The sequence below is a fragment of the Zonotrichia leucophrys genome, chromosome 4, assembly GCF_028769735.1.
Source record: "Zonotrichia leucophrys gambelii isolate GWCS_2022_RI chromosome 4, RI_Zleu_2.0, whole genome shotgun sequence".
Classification (NCBI taxonomy): domain Eukaryota; kingdom Metazoa; phylum Chordata; class Aves; order Passeriformes; family Passerellidae; genus Zonotrichia; species Zonotrichia leucophrys.
The window spans coordinates 7,425,705-7,447,420 of NC_088173.1; the positions used below are offsets into that span (position 1 = coordinate 7,425,705).

General features: G+C 38.5%; 1 protein-coding gene across 7 annotated transcripts in view; it reads right to left on the reverse strand.

Moving 5' to 3' along the window:
- Positions 1–6,706: 6,706 nt before the first annotated feature.
- The window catches only part of TEC (tec protein tyrosine kinase), a 51,774-nt gene continuing 36,764 nt past the window's right edge, over positions 6,707–21,716 (reverse strand). For all 7 annotated transcript variants that reach the window (XM_064712192.1, XM_064712189.1, XM_064712191.1 and 4 more), the window contains exons 3-18: positions 21,331–21,432; positions 20,253–20,334; positions 18,625–18,753; positions 17,214–17,254; positions 16,571–16,752; positions 15,549–15,614; positions 13,786–13,840; positions 13,543–13,622; positions 12,871–13,004; positions 12,004–12,078; positions 11,129–11,300; positions 10,750–10,966; positions 10,149–10,213; positions 8,945–9,063; positions 8,432–8,589; positions 6,707–7,781 (exon numbers count right to left, since the gene is read on the reverse strand). In XM_064712192.1, the coding sequence (XP_064568262.1) occupies positions 7,704–7,781; positions 8,432–8,589; positions 8,945–9,063; positions 10,149–10,213; positions 10,750–10,966; positions 11,129–11,300; positions 12,004–12,078; positions 12,871–13,004; positions 13,543–13,622; positions 13,786–13,840; positions 15,549–15,614; positions 16,571–16,752; positions 17,214–17,254; positions 18,625–18,753; positions 20,253–20,334; positions 21,331–21,432 (1,755 nt within the window). In that variant the 3' untranslated portion in view covers positions 6,707–7,703. The remainder of the gene's footprint in view (positions 7,782–8,431; positions 8,590–8,944; positions 9,064–10,148; positions 10,214–10,749; positions 10,967–11,128; positions 11,301–12,003; positions 12,079–12,870; positions 13,005–13,542; positions 13,623–13,785; positions 13,841–15,548; positions 15,615–16,570; positions 16,753–17,213; positions 17,255–18,624; positions 18,754–20,252; positions 20,335–21,330; positions 21,433–21,716) is intronic.

Consider the following 21,716-nt stretch of genomic DNA (forward strand, 5'->3'; position numbering starts at 1 on the left):
TCATGAGGCTATATGTATGAGCTAAATCAGCTCACTAAATCAGCAAAAATAAATGATAAAAAAAGATACATTTTCAGCCAAATTCATACCAGTTTGACTGATTACGTCACCCTGCACAAGCTCTGCCTAGTGCAGTGAGGGGGATGAGAATCTTGTCAGGGACAGGAGATGGAGAACTGTCCCCTTTAGCACTGACATAATTTTTAGATTATTCAAGCCAAATACAAAACCACGCTTGTATGACAAGCATTTCTTTATTTTGAGGTTTATTAAATGAGCCACACTATAATAACTTCTTTGAATTTAATACTGATTTTCCTATTTCTCTTGCAGCCATTAATATAATAAATGCACTAGCCTAGGTTTTTGCATTGTTGATCCTAAAGACCTAATCCAGCCTGGAATAAATATGGGATGTCCCTTCTGGTGTCCTGTGAGATTTTTTGCCACTGCCTATGACCAACTGAAAGCCAAATGTGGTAAGAGTATGGATCTTAGCATTCAAACCATTAAGCAACTGTACCACATTATGAAAATGTAGTTTTCCCTATGAAGGTACACAGCATAGCAAATCTTGTGCTAATAAAAGAAGTTAAAATGTTGGATGTCCAAATGATAAGATCAAATCTAGTTCTTAGCTGGAAGAGCCCTGTCTCATAAGTAGTTTGTTTAGACTCTCTTGAAAGTCATGGTGAAGTTTCCCCTAGAGTGTTGAATCCCGTGAAGAATCTATTGTGTGGGAAATGGATGAGCTGACAGTAATCAGAAGACACCATCAATTGTTTGATAAAAGTTTCCAGTGACAGCTGTGAAAAATGCAGCAATTAAAAATACCCAAAGCAGCTGACAGCAACAATTCTCTTCAAAGCAGCCAGACTAAAAAGATATTGTCAATGAAGTTGATTTGCTGTGTAATTGTCCAGTGTACATTGAATTGTCCCTTGGCCATTTAAACCTGCCTCATAAATAGTCAACACTGTGGGTGAAGAAAGTCTTGGGTTTATTTCAGCCAGTGACATGAAGTTTAATCAATGTCTATAAAGTATGTTGTTATTTGCAAACAGGAACATGATATTTCAAAACCTGTTTCTTCTCATTGAACCATCTAGTCTAATTAAATACATTATTTCTCTTCAGTTTCTTTGCTCTCCATATAAAACATTTACAATAAATAGTTAGAAAGAGCACTGCAGACTTTCTTTGTAACACTAGAATAATCTTCTAATTAGATTTTAAAGATTTGGCTGTTAGCTTGAAAACAAGGGTTCAGACAGATGCCATGGATGTGTAATTCTGGTTTGTTTTCTTTATGAGCCCAGTAATTTGAGTATACTTATAGTGTAAGGTCAGGAATCCTTTTTGCCTTCAGTGAATCTCAGACTTGTTCTGTTAATGGATGACTTTTATGTCTGACCCCCTCCTTTTACTGTGTTAAAAGCTATTAGTAATGAATGACTGTATGTGACATCTTAAAAAATACCCTAAGCATATATGATATTGAATATTTAGCTTCTTGTCCTGTCCATAAAACCATAGAAAAGGTATATGTTGAAGCTGCAATTATGATATTTCTTCCTGTGCTTCGTTTGGTGAGCAATTTTTCCAAGGATGGAGTGTATAACCTAATAAAGATGACAAAATAGGAGATGATAAATCCTGCAGACTGTAAATTAAGGCTCAGATTAGGTAAAGGCCATGGATCAGACAAGACCACACTGAAGTGAATTGCAGGATCTGGAGGAGCAGCACAAACTGCACAGTCCTACCAAAGTTTAGTGGAGTAGTAGAGTATTTAAAGTGTGAAATCACAGCCAACCAATCCAGCAGATATCATCCTAAAGTAGATAATTTCCAGTTCTTTGAGAATTAATTTGTCTCTATACATCTTTTCTCAGCAACCTCAGTCACTTCTGAAATTCTTTTGTCCCTCCATCAATCCTAGAGTATTTGTGGAATTAATTCAGTAGAAATTAGTACAAGTGTAAATGAATGCAGTGCAAACTGTACATTTCTCCTTGGAAATTTGTCAATGCTGCAAGGAAACATTATCAAAGCTCATAGAAAAAGGCCTTCAGCTCTGCAGAGCTCAGTCCTGCTTTAGTTAAATTGACTTAAGGCCAGAAGCTTGGACCTAATGGCTTGGAATTTCAGTTCTAGAGCAAAGACTCACATACTGATCTATGCACTTTACATCCTCCCTGGTCATTGGTAAGTTTCTTGAAGTACATTTTTCCCTCCCAATTAAATTCATATTTATTAAGTTCATAACTTACTTCAGAAAGTAGGCCCAAACTGTGATGCTGTTTTGGCCAACACTACAGATGGGGCAAGCTTTGATGCACTGAGTGAATAACTTGATTTAACTTCAATTTGATTTAACTCTCCTTGTGGCCAAGGAAGATGCTGACACTGAGGGCTGCACAGCAGTGTGTGCTGTCACACAGCAGGAAGATGGCATTTCCTGCCTGACACTTCTCACCCCCACATGCACTCTCTCAGGTCTTGAGCTCTTCCTTCCTTTCTCTTTTCTCAACACCCATCAGAAAAACTAAGAAAGAATTTTAATATTTAAACTCCTGTATTTCAATTTTTTTAAAGCTATAATTTAAAATACAAATACATTGAAAATAGAATTTACTCATTTAAAACATTTTTTCTTGATTATCCCTTCTGCTAGATCTCTGAAATCAGTGGAACAATTCTATCTGATTTCCTTTAGTTTTTCACCAAGGACATTCTCCTAAGCAATACACTGGATTTGTCAAGGAGTGTTAGAGTCACATATTAGCTGGCCTAGATCCCCTGGTCCCCAGCTCAAGTAACCACACTGAAGAGTTCATAAATTAAAGATTAGTCACTGATGGTATCACTGAGAGTTGTTCTTCAGCAAGGAAGTCACACTTTGGATTCCATATTTGGAAGAGAACAGAGACCAGTTAGATTTGCCATGTTATGAATTACAGACTGCTTGGACAGGACACAGGAAAGAAATACAGGCTAAGAGGAAGAAATAGTCTCTAATTTTTAACAGTAAATTAATTTTGATGTCTTTTCAAATAAAGTACTTATGGAGCTATCAATTATTTTGGAATCCACCTCTCTGTTTCCGGCCTAACTAAAAAGTTTCCCATAAATAAAAAAGGTACTCAAATCTAGCTTCTTTTAAATCCATACCAAGAAAGATTTCTGCAGCACCCACAGCCCCATTAAATGTTCCAGTTCACATTCCCTTGAGTTCTATCACAACACAAGCTATGTACACACATTGCTTTGATCCTTGGGGTAAGTCATGATGGAAAAACTAAACTCATAGCTTAAAACCTAGGTTTAAGTTAAATGAGAAGAGTATTTGAGGTGTTGAATCTAGAGCTTGCCATCTTCCTTCTTAAACTGTATACAGAATTTTTTATTTCTGCAATTTTTGATGAAAGCTTGCCACCTTAGACAAAGTTATTTAACACAGAAACAAACAAATACAGTGCATTTCACTGCTAATATATTTTTCTTTCTGGGAATGAGCAGTTTATGAGGAAGACACTTGTTTATAAAGCAGTGTCACATTATCTCCCTGATGACAGGCAAGCAAGAAAACACAAATCCCAACACCAGCAAGAACCATGACAGTTCTGTACATCAGACCTATTACGATGCTCTCTTTCAAAACAAGAAATAACCATGGCATGAGAAGCATGTGGCTAAAGTAAAAACACTAGGAAAATGGTGTTGAAGCTAATCTGACAAATACTCAGCCTAAAAATGTGCAGCTGACATTTTGAACCAACTTTTGAGTCCTGGAAATAAATTTATCTGTGCACAACAGAGCAGATGGGATGCAAGAGGAAGAAGAAAAAGATGGGTCAGCTGTCAGGAACAGCCACTGGCTTAAGCAGCTTAAAGACAGTCTCATGAGAACAGAGAGGTAGAGTGAAAACACATTATGGCCTGATACAGTCCCACAACACCCAGAGTACACTTTGGGCTGATAATGCTGTCTGTATACATGGCAAATTCACACATATATGTGCCATCTTCCTCTTCAGTTGTTACTCACTGTAAATGGCAGCTTTAGGAAGGTAACATCAAAGACAAAAGCAACAAGTTAGAAATTAATTTTTATCATTTGCATTTTATAACTTTGCTATTTCACCATTTTCTTCATTTGAGAAGAAAATCCCTTTTTCTGAATCAGTTTCCCAAAGCACTACTAACACTGAAGACACTCCAGTCCACATCTAAGGTTTGCACTCTTCCACCATGTTTTGCTAGAAGCTCTTGCAATGGAGCAGAAGGTTAACTGTGTTCAACACTACAAACTCAGCTTCACTCACCAAACCTTTGCTGTAACACAGTGTGCCTCCTGGTCTGATCTGTCAGTTTTCAACATTACTACAAAAATCAATAACCTGGTAGAAAGCCACAGTATAGTTTGCTTCTAAAATAATTTTAAAATACAAGCTTTCAGTTTTAGATGTGTGCAAGCTGAGGCTTCCTGTCTTTCCTGTGAATTAACTCTACTCCGAGGAAAGATAGTTCTACCAAACTCTCTGTCCATGTCCATGTCTATGCAGTTCACAAGTTTAAGAACAGTATTTGGAAACATCTCCCCATCTATATGTAAAAACAGTTGCTTTGCTAAATCTGTGGTACAATGGATTAATATTTGTGTGTTAATTTTGAAAGTCAAGACAAGCAGTCTTAACAGAGATCCCCTTAGCAGTACAAGATAAAGTAGATTGATATTTTTATAGCAATATTTAAATACTTCCTTTGCTAAGTACACTGCTGTTGCACAAAACAAAACTACAAGATCAAAATATGCACCCAAGTTTACTTACAGGTAGAAAGAATCATGTCTGGTTATCCGTTTATATCAAAATGAAAATGCAAACCTCCCTTCATCAGCTGTGCCAGTAAAACAGCCCAAACTGAGCTCTTTGCTCTGATATGAAGCAGGGTAAACCACAAATATTGCTTGACCACGCCTACCTACCTTTTATTTAAAAAAAAAAAAAAAAAACAGAGTAGAAGGAGAAAAAATGGTCTAGTATCAAACATTTTATAGAAAAAAAAAGTTATTAAACTGTTACCACTAGGTCTAACTAATTTTTTTTTAAAGTAAAAAACCAACAGCAGATATAAATCACAGAATGGTTTTGTTCAAATGGATTTTTGACCCCAACATTTGACAGAATTCAGTTATAATAAAAATGGGAGGAAGGGCTGAAGTTGCTTAAGGGTGAGTGAGCTCATCCAGAAGAAAGGATGCTACAGCATTTCAGCCTGCCTTTAAAGATTCAGCATACCTTTAAGAGAGTCAGCAACACAGCTGCCTCCAGAGGAGTTCTGATCCCTTCTAAAATTAGCCACCTAAGGCTACATTCAACTAAAAAAAAAAGAATTCATCCAGAAACTGGGTGCCTCAGAGTTCCTGACATCCTCAGTATCAACCCCATTACCAAGCAGGCAGAGATTATCTTCCGGTAATGGGAAGAGGCAAGTGAAAGGTTCAGATTCAAAGCACCCATCCCACTGAGAAAACTGCTGCCAAATCTTCACACAATTAGGTTGTGGTTTGTAATATAAATTATTGATAAATATTTAATTATTGCAAAGAAATGGGCTTAAGGTTCATTGCAAACAATTAATCTGATTTTCCTAAGCTTCATTTGGATTTTAAGGGAAACATTACTTATGACATGATGTGTTGTTGAAAGAGCTAGCAGCACCATACTTTGGAGGATCTTAAGAAAAAGTGGGGTTCAAAGAAGGAGTCAGGGAAGGAAAGCTTACCTTAAATGTTCCACATTTCTTTTTCCACTACTTTTTCTACTAGATTTTCCCTTTCAACAATGCTTGCTGTTGGTATCGATTGGAGAATGGTTTTGGACTCAGCAATTTAACAAGTTAGTTTGCATGGTTGCAATAATCTTTTGAGACTTTGTCATGATGGAAATAGGCATTTGAACCTTTCTGGCAGCCTGCAGCTTTTCAACAGAATAGCATGAGAAAAGGAAAGCACTTCTTCCAAAAAAGAGGAGGCTTCCTCCTTTTGAACATAAAGGCAAACATTAGGCAAAGCAGTGTGGAAATCTGGACATCTCTAAAATTGATTACTGGAATACTCCAATGCAGAATGATGGAATGTATTAAGCTAACTATGGTTACTCTTAATAACTTCATTGGAAATTAAATTCATGATACTTCTCTCTGACTACTTGCAAAAAAAAAACTTTTGGTGCTATCTATTTGCTATTACACATGGCACAACAGCACAAGTAGCAACAGAAAATGAAAACAATTGAGCTCCTTAGAAGGTGACTACAGTGAAACAAGAGTACAAATAGTCCTCATATGCACTGTTACAAAGTGAGGTTAACTGAGGTAGGCTTCAGTAAGACTGTGGAGATGTTAGCCTCCAGCAGAGGGGACAGGGCATGTAACTTCCAAGGAAAGTTCAGGTAATGCTGAACATTTCATCATGGCCAAATTCATTTAAACATGTATTCATTCCACTATATATATATATATATATAAAGAGACAGAGAGTGTATGTATACACCAAAGTGTATATATCTATATATGTACATATCTATATATATACATGCCCTACCATAATGCCATATTCATGTGAACAATTAGTTTGACTTATGATGCATTGACAGTAAATTATAGGCTACAAATTAGTTGGTTCCAAACAATAGTTAACATTCAGTTTATTTACACACACATGCAGTATGATATCTCCTGTTATGAACAAAAGTTTGATCGCTGTATGTACAGACAACAGACAGAAACACGAGCCCTCCTTAAACACATTCGAGAATTTCTTTCATTTACAGCTCCCTGTATAGAATTGTGTGTTTAAGTGAAGGAAGGACAAATTTTTGCTTGAATATTTCAAAACAAAACCCCCCCACTTTATATAAATAAATGCATTCAATTTATATATTTACAGTACATACAGCATATAAATAATTTTATAATAAATCCAAAACATGGTACTATGGTTCACTCACAGCCAGTTGTGGTGAATCTTGGACTTATTTTTCATTAGCAACATGAAGACTAAGCATGGGAGATCTCTGGTAAACCAACTTTACAATGACTCCAGGCATACCATGGCTCATGAAGCACAGTTTTTAGAGTGTTATGCTAAACTGAGCTGGCAACAACTTACTATGTGCAAATGCAAGAGGTGCATTTCATCTTCTCGATAAACACCCATCAACCAAGAAAAAGAATGTTTCTGGAGAATCTCTGGAAACATTTCAGTGTCAGTAAAAAGCCATTTATAGATACCTTCCATTTTTAAGCATGCAAATCCCTACTAATGCTACTGCCCATGTAAAGAGAAACCCAGAAATGTGGACTGTATGTACATGAACCCAACCTACTAAATACAAATGAGGTTCCTGGCCTTTGGCCACATTTTCTACCTCCATAAAGAGCTAAACTTTACAGCTATGCTGACTTTTCAGAGAAAATACAGAGATTGATAATATTGCTGAAGATACTGTGCTCATTTCCCGACATCATGGAAAATTCTCCTTGTTCTGGAGTGCATCAGATATTACAGGTTCTTCACATTGTTTATTTAGCAGCACCCAACAGCTTACAGGATCAAGTTCTTAAAAAGAAACTACGAAGGCACAAATCTCTGCAAAGTGCCTGATTTTCTCTGCTCGTGCTGCTGTTGCCATTTTTCAAAAAGCATCTTCACCCTCTGCAATGTCAATGATTGCATGAAGCAACTCTTCAAAAGTTGGGCGTTCCTCTGGTTTCTAAAAATAAAAAGCATGCACAGCTGTGATCAGAAATCAATAAAGTTGTGTTGATTTTGATAAATTACTACACATATCATCATTCTTTGGTGAGGAATTTAGCATTTCATTAAGTATTAAATGTAAAAATATTTCCTTGTCTGGATTTTGGGATGTATCACTTAATCTCAGTAAGCCACACTTTTCTTTATGTTTTGAAAAGGCATAAATAGGTGTAGCTGGACTACACTCTTTATATAATAAAATATTTTGCATAGTTTCACCTTTTTATTTTTCTTCCCCATTCCCACCCTCCCCAATGAACTTCTCCAGTCTTTCTTTCTGCAAGTTGTTCATGCTCCTAAGAATTTTGGGTGTCATTCTCTAATGCCTCTTTTATATCAGCTGTATTTTCTGACCTCTGAAATAAGAAATTATTTAATTTTGTTACTAAATGCCTTCACATACTTAATCTGACAGTTCATTTATTTAATAGAAATTTCTTCAATGTTTTATCTTGTCAGAGCTCTAGTTCAGTTGCACATGAATAGCTGAGAGACCTGGATGCACTCAGAACGCTGCTCTAGAGAACATAACTGCCGTTTCTAGATCTACCTTTATTTCAATTCAAAGACCAAACAAAATTTAAATAGATGTATATGAATATATACCTCCTGCCAGCACATCATCATCATTTCATACATCTGCTTACAGGCCAGCTTGGGCCGATACAAGCGATGTCCTTGGCTAACCATTGTTACCACTTCATAGTTGGAGCTTTTTTCAAAAGGCATTTTTCCTTCTGTATATACTTCCCACATTAAAACACCTGCAGGGAAAAAAAAAAAAAGAAAATAAATAACTTCTTAAACATATGTGTTCATTAAACATGTGTGTTTATTTTGAGCCCTGGACTCAGGCTTTCTGATAGATAAATAGTTTGAGATCCATATTCTAGACACTTTTCACATATGTCATCACTGAAAATCTGTTATTCTAGTAGCATGGGTTTTAATGAATAACAGAACTAAATGTGTCTCTGGAACTTTATCACAAATAAAACCATGGCAAATGATTTCTCTGAGCTTCTTCTCAGATGTCTGAATCCTTCCCAATAACCAGAGCTTAACTGCTGCTGATAAAATACAAAAAAATACACTTTCTTTCCATGATGAATATCTTACCAAATGACCAGACATCTGACTTGCTGCTGAATCGGCTGTAATTAAAGACTTCTGGGGGACACCATTTCACAGGAAATTTAGCCCCTGAAGAACTTGTGTATTGGTCATCAAGGACATACCTAAAACACACACACACACACAAAACAAGAAAAAAAAAAGAAAAAAAGAAAAAAAGAAAAAAAGAAAAAAAGAAAAAAAGAAAAAAAGAAAAAAAGAAAAAAAGAAAAAAAGAAAAAAAGAAAAAAAGAAAAAAAGAAAAAAAGAAAAAAAGAAAAAAAGAAAAAAAGAAAAAAAGAAAAAAAGAAAAAAAGAAAAAAAGAAAAAAAGAAAAAAAAGAAAAGAGAGACATGATATCCTTCTGATATCCTTCTGTCAGTCTCCAAATGTGCAAATTTTAATTTAGCTTTGGATTGGAGTACTAGAAGCTCATATTGCCACCTAATGGCCATGGGCGTTAGTACCACAAGATAAAAATAGCTTCCCTGGGGCAGTACTACTGCTTCAGCCACAACTGTTCATTTTTCATATTACCCCAGAGTCCTCTCTTGTGATTTATTAGCTATACAACACAGGTCTAGGCCACCTGCTAGTTAAATGTCTCTATTATGAGAGAAAATGAAGGAAAAGCAGAAATTTCATGTTCTGTTTTTCACCAGCCAGAGTTCAGTTGTCAGGGGACATAGAAACTCAGCAGCACAGAGATGTGGCAAAATTCAAACCACAGTGCTTTAACACCTCTCTTGGAAGAGCTGTTCCCACCACTGCCTCACCAACACATCACCCACGCAGGTGCTAACAAGGGCAGGAAATTAACCCCCCTCCAGATCTCAGTATCTCCCAGCCCTTCAGCCAGCACAACTCTGAAACATCGATCCCAAGAGAATCCCAAACTCACTGAACAGCCTCTTTCTAACATTTATTTAACAAAATACAGTTTAACTATTATCTCTGCAGCAGCTCTGCTCTCTGAAACACAAACTCTGTCTTTTTTAAAATGAGTAAGGAAATCAACACAGAACCAGCAAGCATTAAAGACACTAGAAAAGAAAAAGGCAAAACAAACCCCAAAAAACCAAAAAGAAGAGGTCAAAAAAGATCATTTTTGTATGCAATTTTGCTTGGTCTGTGTTGCCTTTGGCCCAAGTACCAGGCTTAGGTGAATTTTCCCAAATCTCCATAACTGCATTTGCACACTCACACATACCTTGTCATTCCAAAATCCGAGACTTTGACCACTCCTGAGTCACTCACCAAGCAGTTCCTGGCAGCCTGCAATGGGAATGGTTAGAGCTGGATGAAAACTTGGAGTCTCTTGCAGACAAATTACAGCAATCTAATCATGTCTTTGTATTCATTGCTTAGCAAGTTAAGCCATTTACCACATTCAGTGGTGTATTCTCATTATAAAAAGTACATGTGCATCTCCTCTTGATAGTACCATTTTCACAACTACACTATTGTGTAAAAGATAACCAGGAAAAAAATATCATCTCAAGGGATTAATGTGTGGTGAAAATGGCACCAATATAGAAAGGAGATAGGCTGTTATATCAGTGCAAATTGCTACTATTTATAAATATTTCAGAGAGATTTTATTCCATTTTCTTAGGAGAGAAAAATCTCTCATGATTTTTTGTACAGAGCAGTTTTAGAGACTTGACTAGACCATAAAGAGCCAACTTCATCCACTCAATTTTCTGCAAGAACAGAAGCAGTTGCAAACAAACCGGACCACGTCAAAAAGGAATAGGTACATTCAAAAATAAAAATTTCAAAGAGGACTGTATTGTCTAATGGGATGTTACCAGGTCTCTGTGGATAAAGCTGTTCCTCTCCAGGTACTCCATTCCCTCACATACATCCTGGCACATCGTAAGCAGAGTGTCTTTACTCAAAACTCCCCGTTTTTGTCTCAGGTAATTGAGAAGGCAGCCATGCTCCATGAACTCTGTCACAATGTAGATGGGCCTCTGCTGTGTGCACACACCGTACAGCTGAACTAGTTTAGGATGAGTTAGCTTCCTGAAAAGATTGAGATCATGTCGTTATTACTTCCTCCACGCAGCGCTAGTCCTCCAGCACACAAACCTGCAGAAATACCACCTCCCCCAGAGTTTATTTATAATCAGTATACAGCATCAGAGGCCTAGGACTGGAAATCAAAGTGCCAAGCACACAACTCACATCATTACTTTAGCTTCTTCAATGAAGTCCTCCTCATACATGGCACCTTCCCGAATCGCCTTGATGGCCACCTTGTACTGGGCCCTCCACTTCCCGAGGCGCACCACGCCGAACAGGCCGCTCCCCAGCTCCCTCATGAAGGTCAGCTCTGAGGGGTTGATCTCCCACTTCTCTGTAAAAAAAGTTAACAAACAGCTAAGGAACCTACTGAGCTGGTAGAGGATAAGGAAGAGGAAAGAGAAAGTGGACTAGTAGCAAATTAAGTAATTTAGGTAGAAAATGTCTGAGAATTAACTTGAAAACTCAACACTTCTGTACTTCACAAAACAAACTTTTAGGTGGATGTGACCTTTAAGCAGTTTTTGACTAATAAAGAAGTCAAAATTCAAACTTTCCTGAGGCCAGTAATTACATACTGATACGATCAGATTTGATTTCAACAAAATGCCACCACAAAGTTGTGCCAACGTAAAGAAGTTGCTCACATCACCACACTTTAAAAATGGCTATTCTAAATTTCTATTTTAAAACAGTAACCCCTCGACAAGGATCAAAGGGTCAAGTTTGAGTCAGAAGTCTGGAGACTAACGAAGGAACCAAAGGCACAGCTCTCTAATAAGGCAAAGCTCAAGATATCCATGGCAGAAAATATGGAGGAAAAGACCAAATTCCCCGGGAGCACCAGTGGCACGTGGTGCCTCTGCATGCTGATACTCTGTACAAGGGTCTTGAAAGTACAGCTTGGACCAGTGTAAGTTCATATAGCCAATCAAAGCACAGAATGAGATCTTTTAAAAACTTTTAGAAAGTACTGTAGCATCTCAGCATAGATGAAATGATTAGAATAAGTGTAGATGAAGATAACAGGCAATCACCATAGCTGAATCCTGCCGTTGTGGGTGCTGTCGTCCTCTTTGGGGTCACTGGGTAGCGCAGCCTGGTAACGAGACCTGAGGTTCAATGACAATTCAAGAGACACAGTTTACTTCTGAAACAGCACCAGGCAGCAACTCAGCCTCTTGTCCACTGCAGACTACAATTAAGAATATGTAGAAAAATCAGTTATAATAAATGACAAGTGGGCATCAGGAAATGCTGAGCTGTCTGAGTTTGATGCAAAGATCTGGAAATTATAGCTCTTGAGTGAGATTTATGCACAGACAAGACCTGGAAAAAAGAAGTATTAGTATCTGTGCCTTGAACTCAATTCCTATCCTCTCCCCATTCCATCATACAGAGGGCAGAGATCAGCATCAGCCATCAGCTATGGATCTGGAGTAGGGATTTTCTGAACAACACATTACTGCTCCCCTCAACTGTTTGCTGTATGGGAAGGTTAGATTATTTCAAGTGGCAGTGAGCAGCAGGTAAAAAGGTAGGGCCTGGAGAGTGTTCTGGGGAAGTACTTTCCCTATCCATCTACTGTGGGTTACAGGCAGCTGATAGAAACACTATGTGGAGCTAAGGGGAAAATTTTTCCTGACTTGATACAACTATTCTTCTTTTACTCTGGGGAAGGAACGTTTTATACATCATATGTACACATATATGTATGCATACACACATGCACAAAACCTTTCAAATTACTGTCATTATTGAAATAATGTGAAACTGCAGTGTTTCATGGCTTCCCTGAAAAGGAAGGATCCACAAATCCCCCCAAAATTTCATTCAAACAATAAAATGTCTCAAGCTCCTTTTAAAATCAACCTTAAGTGATAGCAAGAATCCAATCCATCTACCTGCTGCATTATGGCTGTGATATTCAATTATTTCTGGAATGGAGTTAAAGAGATGTTTTTCTGCGAGGTAGTACTGTTTTGGTGATGTCATGGTTTCTTTTATATGGTAGTGTCTTATTCCTGATGAACCTTCCCTGAAAAAAAAAAACCAACAATAGCAATTAGTAATAATATGCAATTTGTGGTGAATTTTTTTAAGAGGAGCACATTGACAAGGAAAAGTAAACTGAAAGGGCCAGCACAGCTGCAGAGCACCTCATGCTCTGGGAATGGCTTGAATATCAAATATCCAAAGAACTGGCGACTCGCCTTCATCTCAGTGCTCAAACCAAGTTGAAGATTAACCCAGAAAAGGTTAATTTTCAGCCCAGTGAGCTCCCCAGTCCAGTTCACACATGCAGACACAAATGCAGGCTGGCAGGAGAGAAGAGACCAAATGGGGTGGGAGAGCAAATCCTCCTGCTGTGGGTTGGGGTTAAGGTGTATGCTGGATTAAACCAAATGGGAGCTAACCATGGAGTTGAGAAGTTCATTTTAGTCACCCCTCTTTTTCATCAGCAGCCCATTTCTTTATTGAGCCTTGTCCTGGCTTTCCCCCAGTCAATGAATTTGGATACAGATACAAACAGATTCAGATGAGACAAGGTGTGCAGAGAAAACACAGAAACTCACCCTCCAAATTTTGTGTAAAGGGAAACAGTATACAGGCCAGGCTGACTGGAGTCTCTCACCACAAAACCACCTTCTTTATCCTAAAACACAAGCGCATTGACAGTTCTGAGCAACTGGTTTTAAGCAACATGATTCTTTCTCTTGGTTCCAGGATATGCACTTGCCAAAATAAGCTTCTGTTTTAACTAAAGAAGCTATTTAAAGTGAATTTTACAGTTGATACCACCAGGCTGATGTGCTCACCTCATTTCTGAGGAGCTGCTCTGCCTTGCTTCTGTTCAGGTTTCGGCTGTACCACCTGCAACACAACATCAGTAAATAAAACTTCCTCAAGGTGCATGATTTGCCTAAAGTGCTGTAAGCAAAGTGTTATGAAGCTGGAGATTAAATAATTTCATGATAAATGAAGATCAAGAATTGAACCTTTGATAACATGCAAAAATAAGTCTCTACCACACTGTGCAGTTGTCCCATAAAAAAAGCCCTGAAACAAATCCATCCCACAAAAGCCCATAAAACTCAGGGAAGTGACGTTTTGGAAAAAACACTTGTCCAACACACCCAGGCTGATGGCAGCAGCTGCTGTGAAGAGCAGCCCAAGGGGAAGGCTGGCAGCCCTGGGAAGCAGCTGCCCGCACACCGGTCGAACCACCCGTGGAGCTGCTGCCACACAGCTCTGCCATTCAGTACCCCACACCTCTGGGCTCCCAGGCAGGACCCACCTAGCACAGGGGAGGCGGAAACTTGAGACAGAAACTCTGAATTAAGTGCCACGGCTGCATATCTCTGAGCTCTGTGCTGCATGGGCAGCTTAAAGCACCTACAGCAGCACCAGCATGTCAGCCAGCCACAGAGAACAACAAAAAAAGGAAAACCAGGCAGTTTGCAAATGGAGGGGTGCAGTTGTTTTGAGCTGCGCTGTTATTTCAGTAACCAAGCAGGGAAGTGGCACAGCAGCCTTTAATCAGATTGTGCCTGCTCAAGAGACAGTGGTTTCTTGCAGTTGGTACATGACCTGGAGCAATGCTCCCTGGACTGCACAGAGACTCAGAATTTTGGCCCCAAGGTGGTAAAAGCACAAAGTCTCTGGACCAGATAAGGCAGTTCCTTCCTTCCCTTTCTGCAAGCCCTGCAGGCCAGACCACAGCTGAGCAGAGCTCTTAGCAAGAGCTTTTAAGATGAGAAAGCAACAAAGAATTCCCTCTAGTCAAGCTAAGGGCAAAATCCCAGATGAAATTCTGTATTCTGTCAAAACATGGCAAGTAGGAGCCATATATAGCCAAGAGTAAAGATTTGGAGCTACTAACATAGCTTTGAGCATTGGCTTTATTTATTATTTTCTGACAGCTCCATTTTATCTAAAAGTCATGAAGTATGTCCTAAATTCTCAGACATAACAGTTTATCCTACAATGATGTTTGAGCATCAAGAACAGGTTTGGAGACTATAATCTTAAATTTTACCCTGATGTTCTTAAATAAGTACTCCCTAATTAAACATCAACTGGAAAAAGTATTTAAAAAAAAAAAAGCTAGACATTTATAGCTGTTAAGTTACACTGAAATGCATTGAACTACATATTTTCTTGAAAACTAGAGCTTCCAAAATATCCAAACTTTTATGTTTATTTGGAGTGACTTTCACTGTTTTCTCCTCTAGTGTTTACTGCTACAAACTTTGGACAGACATGTCACTTTACTATTAAAACAACATTTAGCACACTTAAAATGGGTAAATTTCCTTCAAAGTTTCCCTTTGTCTACCAGAAAATTAAGAGGGGAATTTTGCTTTAACCATGATAGCCTAAATACCACAGGCTGATGGCTGTCTTGCTGACTTGATTTTACATTATAAATACCAACAAAACCAATGAGGAGAATGTGAAAAAATATATGCCTATTTCAGTTGCTTAAGTTTAACCTCTAGCTGAACAGTTGCTTTCAAAATGTTAAAAATACATTGTCATTCTTGAAGCATAGGTTTCATTTTATGGTATTCCAACTTACTCATATTGATCAAGGTTGTTGGACTTCTTTCCTGTTACATAGTTGCTTGGAATATATCCTTGTTTTCTAAAAAAATGTAGAATATATCATCTGAGTGAAAGCATGTGAAATTGCATGCCTAGAAGACAGTTGTTTCATTCTGCTAATTATCAGAGGTCTCTCAATGTAACTTATTAATTCATGACCCACCCACCCTACTACTGATTATTCAAAAACTAATTTTCTGCATCGGCATTCCCACATTAACTTTCAGCACCCCTAGAAAAGTGTCATGGGCAGCAAAAGTGTCCAAGAAAACAGCAGAAGGGATGAAGGAAAGTGAGAAACTCTCTGCTGCTCTGTCACTCTTCTGCACTCAGAAGCCCTGTCAGTCAGGGGAAATATGTGTGGAACCTGGGACAGCCTGATAACTCACAATTACCCATAACATATGGCAACAGGAACCTGATAAATATTGAAATATGAAAACTTTCATCTTTGAAACCGCAGGGAAAATTCTAATACAGGGAATGCGAAGTTGTAGCCATTACAGCATCTCACTGCAATTCTCTCTCAACTTATTCAAAGATTGTCCCTAATGATCCAGCTATTAAGTAAAATGATGATTATTCAAGTCTGGAAGTTAGAGCCTGCTGAGCTAAATGTTAACTATATTGCTCCCTAATGAGATGTTCCCCAGGGAAGAGGGAATACTTTACCAGTCTAGTGAGGTTTTAAAGGATGGCTGGTGCTTTAATTGTGGAACTGCTTTAATTGTGGAACTATAAAGTTGGAAAGTAAACATAATTGGAAAGGCTTCCAGTTCTGGAACCGTCTTTGCACTTGGGTCCCACAATCTATCTGTCGAGTACTGCCCTTTTAAAAATTGGTTTCTGCATGAGAATGCATGGATGAGATTTCAGAGCCTGGGCATAATGTAGAGTCTAACACAGTTATTTCTTGATACATAGTCAATATGAACTTCTACAATATGAAAACAGACTTTTAAACTTTATAACAAAAAATAAGGAACTCATTTTTACCCATATTTGTCTCTCGCCTTCCACCAATGAATGTCATTCTTCTCAATCACTGTGTATTCTTCACCTTTCTCTAATCTTAAATCATGGTGTTCTGTAGGTTCAAAGTCATACATTGCTACCACTATCTCCTCCTCTTCATTCCCATTTTCTTCAACTGGAGGAACAGGTGGGGGAGGCCTTCTCTGAAAACAGCACAACATTGTTAAATTATCATTACCATTATAAATTATCATTATCGTCCCACGCTGCTCCACCTTCCCGCCCCATTCACCCTTACCATCCCACCTGTGCATCCTGGAGGCAAAAGCTGGGCTAGGCCTGGGGGGCAGCTGGGGCTGGGGAGGCAAACCATGCAGGTGCCATCCACGGGGCTGGTTTGTGCTGCAGCCCTGCAGCTGCCAGTACAGAGCAAAGCTGGCTGGCGTTTGCTTTTTGCCCGCATCTTCCACCAGCAGTACAGACACAGCTAACAGATGCAGCCAAATTTCAGTGGGATTTTTTTCACCCTGAGATAGAGCATGTTGCCAATTGATGCATTCAGAAATAGACCTCTGCTCCAGGATACAGCAAGTATTTTGAGAAATGTAAGCGCTGTTTCAAAAAGCAGTAATTATCTGTTCAGTATTTTAAAGATTCTACCTACCGCACTTTTTTCTGGCATTGAAGAGGACAATCTCATTACATCTAGAAACAAAGCACAGGAGAGGATTTATGCCTATTCATTTAGCTAAAAATCTCAAAATTAAATAAAAGGTTTAAATTTCAGATTAGGCTTGAACAAGCCTTCAGTATGGCTTAGAAATTCAGAAAGCAAAGACAACTCCAATTAAGCTATAGGAAAAGTGATTCAATATTCTTGCAAAAACATCCCAAATCAGCCAGCAGGTTACATTGACCACAGATTTGGCAACATCTATGGCACACCAGAGCATGCCACAGAGAGCTCGGAACCGGTCCTCAGATGCAAAAATTTGTGAGAAATAAAAAAGGGATAGAGATGTAAAAGGCATAAGAAAATGAAGCTGTGTTCTTGTCAGCATGATGATCTAAAGGTCTGTTAGTATTAACATCTGCCCTTTTAAAATACATAAGCCCTTGACCCCTGCCTTGCTAAATAATGCATAACAGTTGCAGGTATTTTCTTATTACATGTCTCAGATCCAATTTTTTTTCCCCCCTGCAATGCTTTTTTCATGCATTTAAAATGTTGAGCTATAGTCATGCTTTTCACTTTGCTGAATCAAATCAGCCATGAGCCCCTGTTTGTACTGCAAGTCTTCTAATGCTACTAAATGCCCAGGTCCCCCTGACTGCCTGTGCAAACATAAGAAATCATTGGGTGCCACAGATTTAACTGGGACAATGGCTCAATTTCTTTCCCTACAAGAGAATTTTCCTTAAATCAAGCACTGAATAATTACTAGCTCCTTTGTTGGACAATATTGCAGTGCCACAGCAGTGCACAGTGCAGCATCCACTGCTGAATCAGCAGAACCTGCAGTCTGGAGCCTGGAAAAAGTCACAGCTCATCCAGGCTCAGCACAGGGGCATTTACAAACATCTGAGGATATCCAGTGTCTGTAAATATATTAAATCTTGTTGTATAATTTTTAGCTTGATGTAGGAATACTGAATGCAATGCAGTTATAATTCTTTCATATGGCTATGCAGAGGTTTCAATAAATAACTGAAGAGCTGGCAAGATTTGCAGCTGAATCTTTTTACCATAAGGTTTTATCCTCAGTCTAAGGTAAACCCTAGGTCAAATAAGTTTCAAATGGGAGAAAAAAACCAGATGAAATTCAGCAACTTCAATAATTTATTTCAAATCTAGCTAAGCTTTTTTTCTTTTTTGCAAGGATATTTTGCTGGCTTTTCTATTTCTTACAGAATGCTTGGTAATTATTTTTGTCTTACTTTAGGCATAGTACCAATGATTGACTCTGCTCTACAAATTTGCCTAATAGCCAGGGCATTCAGGTGTGACAATAGGATCATATAAAAATACAGAAAAATGAACCAGAAGAACTTCATAAGAAAACGTATGTACTTACTGTTTTCAAAAAGACTATATTTTTCACAGCCAGGTGCTAATTTTTCTGTCTGCCTACAGCACTGATAAATTCCCTCTGTCCAGAATTTAGGATGATATTTTACCATTATATTGCTGTTGTTCTTTATTTCTACAAGAAGAAGAAGAGCATACATTGAAAGATACAATAAAAGAAGTCTGCAAGAGGGTAGTTTTTAATACATATTACAATATCTTTAACATGAGGCATAATCTTTGCTTGCCCTTACTTTAGCATGGCATCTCTTCTTGCAAGTTTACATGGAGGTGATAAAACAATCACAGAGGATATGTTTAAGGTAGTAACTTAATTCCAGAAGGGTATGCCATACTCCCCCCCCCGTCCCCAACCATCCTAGCAGGGGTTTGGTGCATCAGTGAAAGGAGACCCTGCACCACTGGGATCAGTCAGGTAGCTGTGTAGGCTTTGTTGCTGTTGCAAGGGACTCAAATTCATCTACAAACAGTGTTCTGGAGGAAAAGGGAGCTGATATTTATCTCTGTTCCGTGGCACAATTCATCATTTTGGCCTGGAAGGCTCCTTACCCCATGCTATGGGCTTGCTGAGTTTCAGAGGTTGCTCCTTGCCCCCTGACCCCAGCCCAGAAATAATTTCTTATTACTTTACAGACCACCTGTAATTAATGTGAACACCTGATGGTGAGAGAGGGCATTAAGAGGCAAATTAAAAAAAACACCTTTACTTACTGTGAAAGCAACTATCTAATCACATCTCAGCAGAGATATCTCCTATCATTTTACATCAGCTTAAGGCCCACAGTGTTGTCTAGCTACATTCAAATAAAACTTTCCAGTGATGCCATCAGCTAGCTTGGATAAACTTTTTAACTCATTGTGCAAAAGCAGAGTCAAATTCTGATTGCAGCTGCACTTCACAAAATCAAACTAGATCAGTCTGAGCATTTGAGGCTCTCAGTACCTGTTACCACACCCTGCGTATGCAAGCAATGAGCTGGTCCAATAAAAATTAAAATTGGTAGATATGAGCAGCAAAAACTCTACCATTTCATTTTTGCAATTTGTTGTGGGCTGATGTAGCCAGCAGCTCAGCACCCATGCATGCACTCACCCACTCTCACAACCCAATGGGATGCAGGAAGGAATAGAAAGAACAAGAGATAAAAACTTTTGGCTTGAGATAAAAACTGTTTAATAACCAAAAGAGAGAAAAAAAGAAGTAATGTAAAGTAAATCCCTCACCATCTCCCACAAGCAGACCAGTGCCCAGCCAGCCCCTGTGCAGCCGCCAATAGGGAAGGAAAAACCCTTATCCCTGACTTCCTCTACTCCAGCTTTTATTGCTGAGCTCAACTTTATTTGGAATATCCCTTTGGTCAGACCAAGCCTGCTGTCCTGGCTGTGTCACCTCCCAGCCTCTTGTCCACCCCCAGTGTGTGTGGGCAAATGAGGAAGAAAAAGGCAAATTCTCCATGCTGTGCAAGCACTGCTCAACAGCAACCACAACACTGGTAGTGTTGTGTTTTGGCCACAAATCCAAAACACAGCACCAAGTTAAGTCCAACCCATGCAGACAGCTCAGGCAAAGCTATCTGCCTATGTTAGGGTTTAAGTACAAGCAGTTCCCATTACCTTCTTTCAGGTTCCTCACCCACTGATCCCGGCTTTGTGCACTTGGTGCAAAAATATAAAGTGTATTAGCATCATATACAACCTGGAGGGGAGAAAAGAAATAATCAAAATACATTCATTTCTTTCTAAAGAAACAGAGTAAGACAAATAACTGTTGCATTTGGCAAAATTAGTGTATTCAGGCAAGAAATACAGAAACTGGGAAAGGTTATTAAGGTGCAATTATTCTGATACGATGTTTTCAGGAGAATTAGGAAGAATTTTGTAATGGTATTTTATCTTGTCAGTATTCCTTAAAATGCTTGCTTCACGCTTTGCTTTGTTCATTCTTCACTGTGCTTTTTCTAAAAACCCTTCTGTTTAATGAATGAAAGCTACTTTGCAATCAGACATTCTCCCATCTGATTCAGTATTGCCCTGGAGTGACTCTTTTGCATATTTCCACTGCTTGTATTGGCAGAAAAAAGAGTATTGCTGTGGCAAAAATGGAACAGAGTCACTGCTGCCCCTCTCCAGCAGTGGAATTCCTCCTCACTCCAACCATTCCCTCTATAGTAAGGAGGGAATAGTAAGCATCCAACCCCCACATTTTTCTTTTTCCCCTCTAAGCACTTTGTTTTCTGTTTTCACTTCCATTCAATTCACAGTGAAACAGGAAAAAAAAAAACCCCAACAAGTTTTATTTTGATTTTCTTATTCCTATATAATTTCATGGCAATTAGATTTAATTTAATGTGAAGGAATGAAGACTGGTAAATTGGGCTGTCAGCTCTCCTGTTCCAGCAGAAGATCAGGGCAAGGCAGTTTCCAGTCAAAATTCAAGCTGAGAGGGTGAGAAAAAGAAAACAACCAAGTGTCTGTGGCCCACCTCCCAAGGCAAGGGACTGCAAGGGCAGCAGATCCCCCTTGCAGGGGATGTGTTTTAACCACTGATCCTGAATTATCTCCTACCAGCCCAAAAGAGACAGAGAATGGGCTCATTATTTGGAATTGACAGTAACTTTAGATTAAATTGGTTATGTCCAAATGACTTGGTGCTGTTGAAAAGAGCACTTTAATTTATATTTTAAAAACATACCTGAAAAGGATATTTATTTTGACATGGAATAATACCATCATTTTTTACAACTTCTACACATTTAATCCTTGAAACATCCACAGAACCTTTTCTGTACTTTTTCTATAAGAGAAAAGAAAGAAAGAAAACATTTGTTAAAAGATAACCAATTTATCTAATTATCTTTTTTTTCAGCAGAGACACCTTGATTTCTTTCCCACTTATAATAGTGATTTCACTTTATGTGACTTTAACTGGAGAAGTTGTCTGAAAACTGAAAGCATAAAGATCTGCACTTGTGAAAATGCACTGAGTACAGTAAATTTGCTTAGTGAAAAGTACCAATTCTTTATATAGAAAGTTTCCAATCAGATGTGATTGCAAGCTTAATATAATCTTCTCTACAA